The 17,604-nt window shown below is 43.8% G+C and overlaps 1 protein-coding gene across 1 annotated transcript in view; it reads right to left on the reverse strand.

The window, feature by feature from the left end:
• The window catches only part of TGFBR3 (transforming growth factor beta receptor 3), a 323,588-nt gene that overhangs the window by 264,761 nt on the left and 41,223 nt on the right, over positions 1-17,604 (reverse strand). Inside the window, exon 2 of the mRNA XM_038744742.1 lies at positions 14,970-15,143. Within this exon, the coding sequence (XP_038600670.1) occupies positions 14,970-15,030 (61 nt within the window). The 5' untranslated portion in view covers positions 15,031-15,143. The remainder of the gene's footprint in view (positions 1-14,969; positions 15,144-17,604) is intronic.

Raw genomic sequence — 17,604 nt, forward strand, 5'->3', positions numbered from 1 at the left:
CCCCTCGGCTCGACAGAAAATGAAACTGCTGACAAACAAAGGAGACTGAACAATTCAAATCCGCACAGCAGCACTGAAGGCACCCGCTTCTGGTCCCATTTTGCTTTTCAGCACTTTTAGACTCTGAGAGAATAATGCTTTTGCTCTCCAATTCTTCAATTTGACCTCCCAAAGTTTTATTGTTGTTTAGCACTACTTCAAATTGCGGTAACAAAGCAATTTTTTTCATGTTTCTAGAGGATAAGATTTATGTATTTTCAACTGATGCTAGTTATGGGCAGGGAATGCATCCGCTAATACTGCTGTATTGTATTCATTCATTCAATTCATCAATTCAATCGCTTTTATTGAGTGGCAGAGCACGGTACTAAGCACTTGGGAAGTACAAGTCGGCAACATATAGAGACGGTCCCTACCCAACAGGCTCACAGTCTAGAAGTCCTGTACTCTCCCAAGTGCTTAGTACAGTGCTCTGCGCACAGAAAGCACTCACTCTTTTAGACTGTGAGCCCACTGCTGGGTAGGGACTGTCTCTATATGTTGCCAACTTGTACTTCCCAAGCACTTAGTACAGTGCTCTACACACAGTAAGCGCTCAATAAATACGATTGATGATGATGATGAATAAATACCACTGATTGATTGACTGTTCAATAAATAGGCATGCCCCAGCCTACAACCACTCCGTGATACAACCTATACTATTTGATGCCCTCTGGCCCTGTCATTCCAGATAATAATAATGGTATTTATTAAGCACATACTATGTGCCAGGCACTATTCTAAGTACTGGGGTAGATACAAGATAACTGGGTTAGACACAATTCCTGTCCCACATAGGGCTCACGGTCTTATTGTCTTTTATATTACAGTCTTTTACAGATGAAGGAACTGAGGCACAGAGAAGTAAAGTGACTTGTCCAAGGTCACACAGCAGATAAGTGGCGGAGCCAGGATGAGAACCCAAGCTCTATCCACTAGGCCATCTACTTCTCTTAATGTCTTCTAGATTGTGAGCCCGTTGTTGGGTAGGGACCGTCTCTATATCCTACCCACTTGTACTTCCCAAGCGCTTAGTACAGTGCTCTGCACACAGTAAGCGCTCAATAAATACGATTGAATGAATGAATAATGAGCAAATACCTCCTCTGTCTCCTCCCACCTTGGGCTGAGATTAATTAATCCACAGTGAATCGATCTTGAAGAAAGTTCTACCCAGAATGGAACAGCTTCTCAAGATGTTGAAGAGACCACTGAGCTGATAAGCAGCGTGGCTTAGTGGTAAGAGCCCGGGCTTCGGAGTCAGAGGTCATGGGTTCTAATTCCGCTCCCTCACATGTCAGCTGTGTGACTTTAAGAAGTCACTTCACTTCTCTGTGCCTCAGTTCATCTGTAAAATGGGGATTAATACTGTGAGCCCCACGTGGGACAACCTGATTACCTTGTATCTACCCTAGCACTTAGAACAGTGCTTGGCACATAGTAAGCGCTTAACAAATACCAACATTATTATAATCAAAGAAACTGTTGAACTGAAAAGGCAACAATGTATTTACCCCAGCACTTAGTAAAGTACCACAGCTATTATTATATTATTATTAGAAATGGATGACAGAGGTATTGATGAGTTAACTGCACTTGGGTCAGAGGGAATCATTTACCAACAAGGACCTCACTGAATTTTGGCAATTTTAGGAAGAAGATAACTGTGGCATTTGTTAAGCGCTTTCTATGAGCCATGCACATAAGCGCTGGGGTAGATAGTAATAATCATAAAACAATGATGGCATTTATTAAGCTCCTACTGTGTGCAAAGCACTGTTCTAAGAGGTGGGGAGGTTATAATGTGAACAGGTTGTCCCACGGGGGGCTCACAGTCTTAATCTCCATTTTACAGACGAGGTAACTGAGGCCCAGAGAAGTGAAGTGACTTGCCCAAAGTCACACAGCTGACAATCGGCGGAGCCGGAATTTGAACCCATGACCTCTGACTCCAAAGCCCAGGCTCTTTCCACTGAGCCATGCTGCTTCTCTAGATACAAGCTAATCAGGTTGGACGCAGTCTGTTTCCCACTTGGGACTCACTGTCTTCATCCCCATTTTACAGATGAGGGAACTGAGGCCCAGAGAAGTCAAGTGACTTGCCCAAGGTCACAAAGCAGATGAGTGATGGAGCCTGGACTAGAACCCAGGTCCTTTGGACTCCCGGACCCATATGCTCACTAGACCACGCTGCTTTTTTCATTCCAAAATGGCCAGAAAAAGAAAGATGATATATTTTCACCAGCTAATATCTTGGGATTAAAAGGCTTATGTCCATGTTTAAGAAAGCATATGTATAAAAAATTTAGACATATGAAGAACAACTTAATGGAGAGGTGTTGAGTGGTCTGAGGAAGTGTTCGTAAAGAGTTATGCTGCTACAAGGTGCTTTAAGAAGAAATGAAAAAGGAACCTAAATTAGACAAACCTTTCATTAAAAATTAAAAAAATCTCAAGAACAACCTTCTACTTCTGCAATCTCTGGCAAAGACTCACAATCATATCACCACTCCTCATTTAGATAATAGTAAGCTGTTAGGCTCTGAATTACCTCAATAAAAGTTTAAAAATAGTTTAGTGACATGTGTCACTACTGTATAACAAGCATGTAAAAGAATTTCATATTACTTTTCCAGAAGTTCTGGACCAGATCCTAATTTTACCGAGCAAATCTACGGATCTACGGAAACCATACTTAATGGTACCATGATGTGACTATTCATGCTACAACATAACCCAGTTGCAGCGTGGGGCGGTCCTGTAGCTGGAATTCAAGTAAATAAATATAATAATGAATAATATTTGACACTGATTCCCAGAAAAAAATACGATGGGTTATTTAACACTACTATACTACACTATATTCTCTGCTTCCTGTCCCTCCCCTCTCCTGTCCAAACTTCACACTGCTACGTGGATCATTTTTCTAAATTTCTAAGTTTCATTCCTCATCTCCCCACTCTTCAAAAACCCCCAGTGGCCACCCATCATTCATTCCTTCAATCGTATTTATTGAGCGCTTATTGTGTGCAGAGCACTGTACTAAGCACTTGGGAAGTACAAGTTGGCAACATATAGAGACGGTCCCTACCCATCAATTTCTGCATCAAGCAGAAACTCCTCCCCATTATTTTTATTAACCCTATTTCCCCTCAATCACCTTGCCCTCTCCTACCTGCCCTCGCTACTCGCATTCATTCATTTATTCGCATTTACTGAGCTCTTACTGTGTGGAGAGCACTTTACTAAGCCCTTGGGAGAGTACACAATAATAATAATAACATTAATAATAATAATAACGGCATTTGTTAAGTGCTTACCATATTCCAAGCACCGTTCTAAGCTCCGTGGGAGATACAAGGTAATCAGGTTGTCCCACATGGGGCTCACAGTCTTAATCCCCATTTTACAGATGAGGTAACTGAGGCACAGAGAAGAGAAGTGGCTTGCCCAGAGTTACACAACAGACAAGTGGCAGAGCCCACATCCTCTAACTCCCAAGCTTGTGCTCTTTCCACTAGGCCACACTGTTTCTAATAGAGCAAAGAACACAGCAATAAACAGACACATTCCCTGCTCCTACTACAGCCCATCATCAATCTCGCCGCTGATAACTTGCCCATGTCTTCCCTCTGTATTGGAACACCCTCCCTCCTTAAATGAGACAGACAATTACCCCTCCTCCCCATTCAAAGCCTTATTGAAGACACATCTCCTAAAGGCCTTCATCATCAATCGTATTTATTGAGCGCTTACTGTGTGCAGAGCACTGTACTAAGTGCTTGGGAAGTACAAGTTGGCAACATATAGAGACAGTCCCTACCCAACAGTGGGCTCACAGTCTAAAGGGGGCGGGGGGGGGGGGGGAGATTTCACTAGCAGAGGATGGTTAGTGAAATCTTCCCTAAGAACAGTGCTTTGCACATAGTAAGCACTTAATAAATGCCATCAAAAAAAAAACTAAGCCCCCCTTTCTTCTTCTCTCACCCTTCCAGATGAGCCTGACTTGCTCCCTTTATTCATCCTCCCTCCCAGTCCCACAACACTTATGTATACGAGCACACTGTTGCGTAGGGACCGTCTCTATATGTTGCCAACTTGTACTTCCCAAGCGCTTAGTACAGTGCTCTGCACACAGTAAGTGCTCAATAAATACGATTGAATGAATGAATGTACATATGTACAATGAGTTTACAGTCTGAGACAGATATTAATATAAATAATTAAATTACAGATCTGAACATAAGCGCTGTGCTAATATACTATATTAACCAGTTGCACTATTTTCCTCACTTATATAGTGAACCAGGTTGCCCGCACGTTTCTCCATCTTGAGCCAAATTCTCAAAAAAATATTCTAGAAACTCCATTATTATTTTTTTCAGGCCACTGGGTACCAGTCAGTGAGTTAGCAAAGGATCAATATTCCACCTGATGGAGCTTGAGGTTTAGGACAACCAGCCCTTCCATATGGCATGTTTTGTCACCTGTCTCCATGTTTCGTTTTGTTGCCCGTCTCCCCCTTCTAGACTGCGAGCCCGTTGTTGGGTAGGGACCGAAGCAGCGTGGCTCAGTGGAAAGAGCCCGGGCTTTGGAGTCTAGAGGTCATGGGTTCAAATCCTAGCTCTGCCAATTGTCAGCTGTGTGACTCTGGGCAAGTCCCTTAACTTCTCTGAGCCTCAGTTACCTCATCTGTAAAACGGGGATTAAGACTGTGAGCCCCCCGTGGGACAACCTGATCACCTTGTAACCTCCCCAGCGCTTAGAACAGTGCTTTGCACATAGTAAGCGCTTAATAAATGCCATTATTATTATTATTGTAACCTCCCCAGTGCTTAGAACAGTGCTTTGCACATAGTAAGTGCTTAATAAATGTCATTATTTTTATTATATGTTCATTCATTCATTCAATCGTATTTATTGAGCGTTTACTGTGTGCAAAGCACTTAAGTATGTTGGCTACTTGTACTTCCCAAGTACTTAGTACAGTGCTCTGCACACGGTAAGCGCTCAATAAATACGACTGAATGAATGAATGGGAGACGCCTTCCCCTGTTGGGCCAGGTTAGTGTGCTAATTTCCTGTTTAGTCTCTCCATTTCTCTTTGTAAACTCCTATTTGTGTTTCGTTATGACTCACTTGGTAAAGGAACGTTAGGAGAGCCAGAGCCCGAAATTACTGTACCTCACTCTTCTTTCCACCCTGCCCGACCTCCTATGGGCAAGGACAGTGTCTACCAACTCCGTTATATTGTACGCTCCCAAATGCTTAGTACAGTGCTCTGCAAACAGTAAGAGCTCAATACACTCATTGACTGATAGTGTGTGTGTTAGCTTACTAAAATGATGATTGAATCTTTGGTCTATTTGCTTCCAAATCCCCGTTCGTGTTTTATTCAAGGTTTCAAGTTGAAGGGAAGCTAAATGTTTCCTGAGCATGCATGGGAGTGAGGCATTGAGTATGAACATTATTGTGAGCACTTCATTCATTCATTCAATCATATTTATTGAGCGCTTACTGTGTGCAGAGCACTGGACTAAGTGCTTGGAAAGTACAAGTTGGCAGCATCTAGAGATGGTCCCTACCCAACAGCGGGATCACAGTCTAGAAGGGGGAGACAGACAACAAAACTAAACATATTCACAAAATAAAATAAATAGAATATGTAAATTTGTAAAAGTAAAATAGAGTAATAAATCTGCATATATCTCAGACAGTCATGTCAAACTCATCCCTGGTCAGCCAAGTATGCAGTTATACATTTAGATATACATAATAATAATAATAAAAATAATGGCATTTGTTAAGTGCTTACTATGTGCAAAGCACTGTTCTAAGCACTGGGGGGGATACAAGGTGATCAGGTTGTCCCACGTGGGGCTCACAGTCAATCCCCATTTTAAAGATGAGGTAACAGAGACTCAGAGACGTTAAATGACTTGCCCAAGGTCACACAGCAGACAGGTGGCAGAGCAGGCATTAGAACAAATGACCTCTCGTTTCCAAGCCTGTGCTCTTTCCACTGAGCCACACTGCTTCTCTAAGCCTTATATGTATAAATGTATACATTTATAGACGTTTCCCCCACTCCTCAAAAAACTCTAGTGGTTGCCCATCTACCTTTGCATCGAATGAAAACCCTCACCATTAGCTTTAAATAATAATAATAATAATGGCATTTATTAAGCGCTTACTATGTGCAAAGCACTGTACTAAGCACTGGGGAGGTTACAAGGTGATCAGGTTGTCCCATGGGGGGGGCTCACGGTCTTAATCCCCATTTTACTGATGCGGTAACTGAGGCCCAGAGAAGTGAGTTGCCCAAAGTCACACAGCTGACAATTGGTGGAGCCGGGATTTGAACCCATGACCTCTGACTCCAAAGCCCGAGCTCTTTCCACTGCGCCACAGCAATACTACCTTGCCCTCTCCTACCCCATCTCACTACTCTCCTTTTACAACCCAGCCCACACATTTCACTCCCCTGGTGCTAACTTTCTCACTGTCCCTCCATCTTCCCTCTCTCCCCCGCCTACCCCTAGCCCACGTCCTGCCTCTGGCCTGGAATGCATTTCCTCCTCAAATCAACGTGGCACAGTAGAAAGAGCCCGGGCTTTGGAGTCAGAGGTCATGGGTTCGAATTCCGCTCCGCCACATGTCTGCTGCGTGACCTTGGGCAAGTCACTTAACTACTCTAAGCCTCAGTTCCCTCATCTGTAAAATGGGGATTAAAACTGTGAGCCCCACGTGGGACAACTTGATTACCCTGTATTCCCCCCAGTGCTTAGAACAGTGCTCTGCACATAGTAAGCGCTTAACAAATGCTATTAAAAAAAAATCCGACAAATACTCTCCCCCCCACTTCAAAGCCTTACTGAAGGCACATCTTCTCCAAGAGGCCTTCCCAGACTAAGCCCCACCTTTTCCCATCTCCCACTCCCCTCTGCATCACCCTGACCTGCTCTTAACTCCTTCCCTTCCCCACAGCACCTGTATATATGTATATATGTTTGTAAATATTTATTACTCTATTTATTTTACCTGTACATATCTATTCTATTTATTTTACTTTGTTAGTATGCTTGGTTTTGTTCTCTATCCCCCCTTTTAGACAGTGGGCCCACTGTTGGGTAGGGACTGTCTCTGTATGTTGCCAACTTGTACTTCCCAAGCGCTTAGTACAGTGCTCTTCAAACAGTAAGCGGTCAATAAATACAATTGATTGATTTGCTCTTCCCCTCTTCCAGCCCCACAGCACTAATGAACTTATCTGTAATTTATTTATTTGTATCGATTTCTGTCTCCCCACCTCTAGGCTATAACCTCCTTGCAGGCAGGGGATATCTATTATTTTATTGAACTCTCCCAAACGCCTAGTGCTCTGCACACAGTAAGCACTCAATAAATGCAACTAAATGAATGAATACTAAGCACTTGGGAGAGCACAATATAATAATAATAATAATAATCGCATTTATTAAGCGCTTACTATGTGCAAAGCACTGTTCTAAGCGCTGGGGAGGTTACAAGGTGATCAGGTTGTCCCACGTGGGGCTCACAGTCTTAATCCCCATTTTCCAGATGAGGGAACTGAGGCCCAGAGAAGTGAAGTGACTTGCCCAAAGTCACACAGCTGACAATTGGCAGAGCCGGGATTTGAACCCATGGCCTCTGACTCCAAAGCCCGGGCTCTTTCCACTGAGCCACGCTGCTTCTATTGAGCGCTTACTTTGCACAGAGTTCAGAAACTAAGCATTTGAAAGAGTTCAGGATATTTACTATTCTATTTGTTTTATTTTGTTGATACGTTTTGTTGTCTGTCTCCCCCTTCTAGACTGTGAGCCCGCTGTTGGGTAGGGACCGTCTCTGTATGTTGCCAGCTTGTACTTCCCAAGCGCTTAGTACAGTGCTCTGCACACAGTAAGCGCTCAATAAATACGATTGAATGAATGAATAACAAGCAGACACAATCCCAGCCCATACGGGGTTTGCAGTCTACAGAAAAACACAGAACCACATAGGAACAAAGAAAGAGTTACTGAAAGGCAGAGACGTAAAGAGATTTTGAGAGATGGACAAAGAATCAATCAATCGTATTTATTGAGTGCTTACTATGTGCAGAGCACTGTACTAAGCGCTTGGGAAGTACAAGTCGGCAACACATAGAGACAGTCCCTACCCAACAGCGGGCTCACAGTCTAGAAGGGGGAGACAGAGAACAAAACCAAACATACTAACAAAATAAAATAGAATGGATATGCACAAGATAAATAAATAGAGTAATAAATATGTACAAACATATATACAGACATACAGCGAGAAGGAACAAAGATGCACAGGAACGTTCAATCAATGGTACTTACTGAGCGCTTAATGTGTGTGCAGCACTGTACTAAGCACTCGGAAGAGTACAGTAAACAAAGCTGGTAGATTCCTTGTGGGCAGGGAATGTGAGATAGATAAACACACACACGGATAGAGCACAGGCCTGGGAATCAGAAGGACCCGAGTTCTAATCCCAGCTCCGCCATATGACTGCTGCTTGATCTTGGGCAAGTCACTTACAAAATTCTCTGGGCCTTAGTTCCCTCATCTGTAAAATGGGGATCAAGACTGTGAGCCCCATGTGGGACAGAGACTGTGTCCAACCTGATGAACCTGTATCTACCCCAGAGCTTGGCTTATAGTAAGCATTGAACAAAGTACCGAAATCTTTATTATGAGAGGAAGGAATTGAATATGGGGAGAATTGTGGGCTGCCTGATCTAAGGAGGAAGAGATAAGAGTAAGGAACCATTAGATGGTCAGTTTAACGTGAACAAAGAAGGCCTGCTGGAAAGTAGCAAGGGAAGAGGGCAGATAAGCGAAAAGACAAGCGAATTGGAGAAGAACCCCGAAGCCAATTGTGAAGGGTTTTTGCTTGTTGTGGCAGGACACGGGAAGCTAGTGAAGGACTCTGAGGAAAAGAAAAGTGTGCTGGGCAATTCCTCAAGATGATGATCACGTTGCAACATGTCGTTCAGATTGGAGGGGGAAGAGGTGAGAGGCAGGGATATCACGGAGGGGATTGTTACAATCTATCAGTCATATTTATTGAGCACTTTATGCACAGAAATGAACTCCATGCTTGGGAGACAACAATACAACAGAGTTGGTAGACCCACAATGAGTTTATAGTCTATAGTCTAGATACAATTATTTAGCCACGATATGGCCAGAGTGGTAGCGTCAGGTACAGAGGAAGGGGCAGATTTGGGAGATGTTATGTTTACACTGTGAGCCCACTGTTGGGTAGGGACCGTCTCTATATGTTGCCAACTTGGACTTCCCAAGCACGAGTGATTGATTGATTGATTAGAAGATTTTTTTTAATGGTGCTTGCTAAGCACTTACTAGGTACAAAGTACTATACTAAGCACTGGAGTATATACGACAATCAGGTTGGACACAGTCCTCTGCCCCCATGGGGCTCACAGTCTAAGTAAGAGGGCTAGTATTTAATCCCCATTTTGCAGATGAGGTAACGGAGAAACAGAGAAGTTAAAGTGACTTGCCCAAGGTCACACAGCAGACAACTGGCAGAACCGGGATTAGAATCCAGGTCCTCTGATTCTCAGGCCCATGCTCTATCCAATAATAATGATGATGATATTTGTTAAGCGCTTACTATGTGCCAAGCACTGTTCTAAGCGCTGGGATACAAGGTACTCGGGTTGTCCCACATGGGGCTCATGGGCTTCATCCCCATTTTACAGATGAGGTAACTGAGGCAAAGAGAAGTGCTCAACTAAGTGCTCAACAAATACCATCATTATTATTATTAATATAGGAACCGGAACCGAGTCTTGTGGGACTCCCTCAGCAAAAGAATGAGAGGTGGAAGAGGAGACAAAATGAAACGGAGGAAGAGTTGGAGAGGTAGGACAAGCCAAAAAAGCCAAAAAAGGGAAAAAAAATAAAAGAAACTCAAACGAGTGGTCCACGGGGTCAAAAGCAGCTGAGAGGTCGTGGGGGATTGGGAAGGAGTACAGCCCTTTAGACCTGGCTTCGAGGAAATCATCAGCAACTTTAGAAAGCTCAGTCCTGGTGGAATGAAAAGGCTGGAATTCTGGCTGTAGTGGATCAAAAAGAGAAGGTTCCGGTTCCTATATTAATAAATAATAATAATGATGGTATTTGTTGAGCGCTTAGTACGTGCAAAGCACTGTTCTAAGCGCTTGGGGGATACAACGTAATCAGGTTGTCCCACGTGGGGCTCACAGTCTTAATCCCCATTTTACAGATGAGGGAACGGAGGCCCAGAGAAGTTAAGTGGCTTGCCCAAGGTCACACAGCTGACAAGTGGCAGAGCTGGGATTCGAACCCATGACCTCTGATTCCCAAGCCCGTGGTCTTTCCACTGAGCCACGCTGCTTCCCCTCATTTGATGTTTACTTTCTTGGGGAACTCGCTCATGGGGCTTTAACTACTACCTTTTTGCAGATGACCGCCCCTCCCCAATCTGTATCTCTATCTTTTTCCTTTATGGCATTTGTTAAAAACCTAGTATATGTCAAACAGTGACAATGTAGACAACAAGTTCTCAATCAATCAGTTGTATTTATTGAGTGCTTACTGTGTGCAGAGCACTGTACTAAGCGCTTGGGAAGTTCTCGGTTAGGAATGGGAGCCACATAGACAAGAGAGGGCTTTTTTTAGCGCAAGGGAGATCATCATCATCATCAATCGTATTTATTGAGCGCTTACTGTGTGCAGAGCACTGTACTAAGCGCTTGGGAAGTTCTCGGTTAGGAATGGGAGCCACGTAGACAAGAGAGGGCTTTTTTTTAGCTCAAGGGAGATCCGTGCGTGTTTGAAAGCAAAAGCCATTGGAGAGTGGGAGACTCTATTACTCTATTTATTTATTTATTATTCTATTTATTTATTTTATTTGTACATATTTATTCTATTTATTTTATTTTGTTAATATGTTTTGTTTTGTCCTGCCTCCCCCTTCTAGACTGTGAGCCCACTTGGGTACGGACCGTCTCTATATGTTGCCAACTTGGACTTCCCAAGTGCTTAGTACAGTGCTCTGCACACAGTAAGTGCTCAATAAATACGATTGAATGAATGAATGAATGAATGAATGAAAGAAAATAGTAATGAGGGGAAATGACAGCCAGTGATTTTAGGAGGTGAGAGCTGACTGGGTCTGAGCTGCATGGAGAGGAGGAGGCCGTACAGTGGATTTCATGGTAGCATGGTGCAGTAAAAATTGTCCACAACTACATGCTTATTCTCAGGATGTATTTTACACACATGGCATTAAATCGCTTAAACAGATGTGCCTCTAACCCCTCAAATAATAATAATTATGGTATTTGTTAAGCGCTTACTATGTGCCAGGCACTCTACTAAGCGCTGCGGTGGATACAAGCAATTTGGGTTGCACACATTCCCTGTCCCATGTGGGGCTCACAGTATCAATCCTCATTTTACAGATGAGGTAACTGAGGCACAGAGAAATGAAGTGACTTGTCCAAGGTCACAGAGCAGACAAGTGGCAGAACTGGGATTAGAACCCATGACCATCTGATTCCCAGGCCCATGCTCTAGCCACGATACCAGGCTGCTTCTCAAAGCTACCCATTCGAGAATGGTTTGCTAGCTGTACTTACAAATGAACTTGTCATGGCTCCCCTTAGGAATACAAGGCCCTACTGAGAGCTCACCTCCTCCAGGAGGCCTTCCCAGACTGAGCCCCTTCCTTCCTCTCCCCCTCGCCCCCCTCTCCATCCCCCCATCTTACCTCCTTCCCTTCCCCACTGCACCTGTATATATGTATATATGTTTGTACATATTTGTTACTCTATTTATTTTACTTGTACATATCTATTCTATTTATTTTATTTTGTTAGTATGTTTGGTTTTGTTCTCTGTCTCCCCCTTTTAGACTGTGAGCCCACTGTTGGGTAGGGACTGTCTATATATGTTGCCAACTTGTACTTCCCAAGCGCTTAGTACAGTGCTCTACACACAGTAAGTGCTCAATAAATATGATTGATGAATACAAAGCGAATCTGGATGACTGATTTAGATTTCTAAAAACCTATATTAACCTGCCAGTGTGTGGATGCAAGTAATCAAAACATTGGACAAAGACAGAAGATGGGACCCACCTTCTAGACTGTGAGCCCACTGTTGGGTAGGGACCGTCTCTATATGTTGCCAACTTGTACTTCCCAAGTGCTTAGTACAGTGCTCTGCACACAGTAAGCGCTCAATAAATACGATTGAATGAATGAATGAATTCTGAAGCAGGAATTGGCACAAGTCACCAGTTCCTACCAACCAGGATCTTCATGGCTCAGTGGAAAGAGCCCAGGCTTCGGAGTCAGAAGTCATGGGTTCAAATCCCAGCTCTGCCACTTGTCAGCTGTGTGACTTTGGGCAGGTCACTTCACTTCTCTGGCCCTCAGTTCCCTCATCTGCAAAATAGGGATTAAGACTGTGAGCCCCCCGTGGGACAACCTGATCCCCCAATGCTTAGAACAGTGCTTTGCACACAGTAAGCGCTTAATACCATCATTATTATTATTATTACTCCTGGATCGGAAGGAGCCTCAGTGACACTTAGTAGAGTTCAAACCACACCTCTGATCATCAAGGTTAATGAGGAAAGTTTTTACTTTGTTTTTACCAGCGTGCAAGGGAATGACACAGACACACTTTCACTCACTCCGCTCTGCCAAGGGTCCAATACCACATGGCTAGAGAAGCAGCATGGCTCAGTGGAAAGAGCACGGGCTTTGGAGTCAGAGGTCATGGGTTCGAATCCCACCTCCGCCACATGTCTGCTGTGTGATCTTGGGCAAGTCACTTAACTTCTCTGGGCCTCAGTTCCCTCATCTGTAAAAAATGGGGATTAAGACTGTGAGCCCCACGTGGGACAACCTGATCACCCTGTATCCTCCCCAGTGCTTAGAACAGTGCTTTACACATAGTAAGCACTTAACAAATGCCAATTATTATTATTAATATCAGTCTGTGGTCAAAGGAACCCATTCTGCCAATGCTTCTTCTTTCTGCTTTCAAGTGCTGCTCTTCCACAGCTCCAATGCTTGCTTCTCTTTGCATCTCAGCGCACCTCTGCGCTGCCTCCGGATCATCATCATCAATTGTATTTATTGAGCGCTTGCTATGTGCAGAGCACTGTACTAAGCGCTTGGGAAGTACAAATTGGCAACATATAGAGACAGTCCCTACCCAACAGTGGGCTCACAGTCTAAAAGGGGAATGCCTCCTCTGTGTTTGCCCTTTGCGTGCCCCAAAGCAACTGCCTTTTATCTGCCTTAGGCGTTGCAGCTGTGGCTCTATATGGTAGTTACTGAGTTATTGATTGGTCCAGGCCCTTTATTGGGTAGAACAAGGGGAGAAATCCATGCCTCCCTACGTGCTCCACAACCCCACAGATGCACAATCACCTGTCTCAGGTAGAGCCCATCAGTGGCTTCGCAAAGTCTCTTCCTTGTTGTTGTTCACGGGATAATAATAATAATAATGGCATTTATTAAGCACTTACTATGTGCAAAGCATTCATTCATTCAATCGTATTTATTGAGCACTTACTGTGTGCAGAGCACTGGGAAGTACCAAGTTGGCAACATATAGAGACAGTCCCTACCCAAAAACGGGCTCACAGTCTAGAAGCACTGTTCTAAGTGCTGGGGAGGTTACAAGGTGATCAGGTTGTCCCACGGGGCCGTCACAGTCTTAATCCCCATTTTACAGATGAGGCAACTGAGGCACAGAGAAGTTAAGTGACTTGCCCGAAGTCACACAGCTGGCCATTGGCAGAGCCGGGATTTGAACCCATGGCCTCTGACTCCAAAGCCCGTGCTCTTTCCACTGAGCCACACATTCATTCAGTCACAGCTACTGAAGAGATAACAGAGATAAGAGATAAGTTAGAAAAGCAGTGTGGCTCAGTGGAAAGAGCACGGGCTTTGGAGTCAGAGGTCATGGGTTCAAACCCCGGCTCCACCACTTGTCAGCTGTGTGACTTTGGGCAAGTCACTTCACTTCTCTGGGCCTCAGTTACCTCATCTGGAAAATGGGGATTAAGACTGTGAGCCCCATGTGGATCAACCTGATCACCTTGTATCCCTTAACAAATGCCATCATTATTATTATTATTCTTGAGCACTTACTGTGTGCAGAGCACTGTACTGAGAGCTTGGAAGGTACGATTCAGCAACAAATACAGACAATCCGTACCCAACAACGGGCTCACAGTCTAGAAATCATAGTCAGTCACTAACAAGGCATTCCTGGATTCACCACAGGAATGTCCATGGGGTTGCTATGGGTCAGAAACGACCCGACAGCATTTGAAGAAGTGTGGATGCAACTCGGATAACTAAAGGAAGAACTCAATTAATTGTACTGATTGAGCACTTACTGTGTGCAATATTCTGTACACAGTACAACACTCTACTAGGCACTTGGGAGAGTATGATATACCAGAGTTGGTAGATATGTTCCCTGCCCACCATGATCTTACAGTCTAGCGAATAAACGAACCTTAATTTGGGGGGCACCGTTCTGTTCAGAAAAAAATAACGCCCCTCCAGAAATAAGCAGCAATTCCACATTCATCAGAGGCCTCACAACCAATAGGAATGAAACAAGGATCAAAACTGGGATTAAATGCAGGTATTTGGGGCACCCCCGCTCAAAAAGTGTGCTTGATTTTCCCTTTACTAACATGGTGTGAGTTACCTAGACACGAGATAACGTTCACACATGCAACTTTTTGAAAAGTTCCATACATTCAGCATTTCAGCACTGCGTTTTATCAACGTTTGCATGAGCCTCAGTTGACCAAAACCCCAATGAGAATCATTAATAATTAGTATTTCCAAAGTGCTCTAAATGCCACCTACCTGCGGTTGCCAGGCACAGACTCATCAAGGCAAGTCCGGTGATTATAAAATTCGAAGCCATTTTTTGTGCCACTTTTCAGATCAGCTCCGCCAACTCAACTGGCAGGTCTTCCTCCCAAGAGACGTCCCTTGAACACCACAAATGTTTCTTTTGAAATCCTGTCTCTCAGTCACCTATGAAAACATGCAAAAATGAATTTTAACTTCAATAATTTAGCCAAAAAAAATATAATAATAATAATAATTGTGGTTTAAGTGCTTACTATGTGTCAAGCACTGTTCTAAGCACTGGGATTGATATGAGGTCATCAGGTTGGATACAGTCCCTGTCCCACATGAGCCTCACAGTCTTAACCCCCATTTTGCTGATGAGGCTCAGAGACTTACCCAAGGTCACACAACAGACATAGGGCAAAGCCGGGATTAGAACCCACGTCCTCGGACTCCAAAGCCCGTGCTCTTTCCACTAGACCATGCTGCTTCCCTAATTTATTTTCATTATTATCACATTCAGTAAAATGTAGACTTTCCTCAAAAGTGTACTGAACATTGTTTTAGTTTATGAGTTGGGTAGAACTAAGGATTAGTACAAAACTATCGCTCAACGAAAATGTTTTCTCCTCTGTTGCCATTTCTTCATTCTTGAGCCAACTGGCTCCTTTCCTGATTCCCGGCATGCACCATTGTATCCCTGACAGAGATCCATGTAATGTATTTTTAAAATGATAATATAGGTACGTAATATACTACTAAAAGAAAATGCTCCCTGTTGGATTGGGGAATGATGTGTAGGGAGTGCCATTTACTACCAGTGACAAGAGGAAAGCACACACTTGGTCTATTTAGAGATCATAATAAGTTCCTGAGGTTTTCTTCAAAAATGTAGGCCCAGGGTGTTTTTTTCTTAAAGTAATAATAGGTATGGGGGGAGGGAAAGCAAAACCCAATAGCGTGGAAAACTCTAGATTTCAACAATTATAGCTTCGATTTTCAGTTCATGATAGGTTTGGAAATGTGCCAAAGTATCCATCTGTGAAAGTATTTCCGCTTTTCCCCAGAGACTGCCCCTCAGAAGACACTGCAGAGATACATTATTCCTGATGTTAAGTGGTCAGTAACATCTCAAAAGTACATCTCTGGCCTAGAACTCCCTCCCCCTCCATATACACTGGACCACTTCATTCATTCACTCATTCATTCAATCGTATTTAGTGAGTGCTTACTGTGTGCAGAGCACTGTACTAAGCGCTTGGGAAGTACAAGTTGGCAACATATAAAGATGGTCCCTACCCAACAACGGGCCCCAGTAGCACGGTCTATTGGATAGAGCAGGGGCCTTGGAGTCCGAAGGATGTGGATTCTAATCCCGGCCCCACCACTTGGTCGGTCGTGTGACTTTGGGCAAGTCACTTAACTTCCCTGGGCCTCAGTTACCTCATCTATAAAATGAGAGATATTATTCATAATAATAATGATATTTAAACACTTACGATGTGCCTAAGCACTTACTATTACTTAGAGAAGCAGCGTGGCTCAATGGAAAGAGCACAGGCTTGGGATTCAGAGGTCATGGGTTCAAATCCCAGCTCCACCAATTGTCAGCTGTGTGATCTTGGGCAAGTCACAACTTCTCTGGGCCTCAGTTACCTCTTCTGTAAAATAGGGATTAAGATGTGAGCCCCCCGTGGGACAATGCGATCACCTTGTATCCTCCTCAGTGCTTAGAACAGTGCTTTGCACATAGTAAATGCTTAACAAATGCCATTATTATTATTACTACTATGTGCATTTAGCACTGAGGTGGATACAAGCAAATCAGGTTGGTCACAGTCCCAGTCCCATGTAGGGCTCACAGTCTCAATCCCCATTTTACAGATGAGGTAACTGAGGCCCAGAGAAATGAAGTGACTTGCCCAAGGTCACAAAGCAGACAAGTAGCAGAGCCGGGATTAGAACCCATGACCTTCTGACTCCCAGCCGTGCGCTCTATCCACTACACAATGCCGCTTCTCAAGACTGTGAATCCCAGGCAGGATAGGGAATGTGCCCAACCAGACAAATTTCTATCTACAGTAACTGGTACATAGTAAGTGCTTCACAAATACCACAATTATTATGATTATTATTGTTATTATAGTCTTGTTAAGGTCACACCTCCAAGAAGCCTTCCCCAATTAAGCCCTCTTTTTTCCTGGCTCCATCTTTCTTCTGTGTCATCTTTGCACTTGAATATGTGACCTTTGGGCATTTGATATTCACTCCACCCTCAGCCCCACAGCATTCAAGCAATAATAATAATAATGGCATTTATTAAGCACTTACTATGTGCAAAGCACTGTTCTAAGAACTGGGGAGGTTACAAGGTGATCAGGTTGTCCCACAGGGGGCTCACAATCTTAATCCCCATTTTACAGATGAGGGAACTGAGGCACAGAGAAGTTAAGTGACTTGCCCAAAGTCACACTGCTGACAATTGGCAGAGCCGGAATTCGAACCCATGACCCCTGACTCCAAAGCCCATGCTCTTTCCACTGAGCCATGCTGCTTCTCTATATCTACATACCTATAAACCACATATTATAAATTATTTATATTCATGTGCGTCTCCCCCTTTGGACTATAAGCCGGCTGTGGG

This window comes from Tachyglossus aculeatus, chromosome 4, assembly GCF_015852505.1.
Source record: "Tachyglossus aculeatus isolate mTacAcu1 chromosome 4, mTacAcu1.pri, whole genome shotgun sequence".
Taxonomy (NCBI): Eukaryota; Metazoa; Chordata; class Mammalia; order Monotremata; family Tachyglossidae; genus Tachyglossus; species Tachyglossus aculeatus.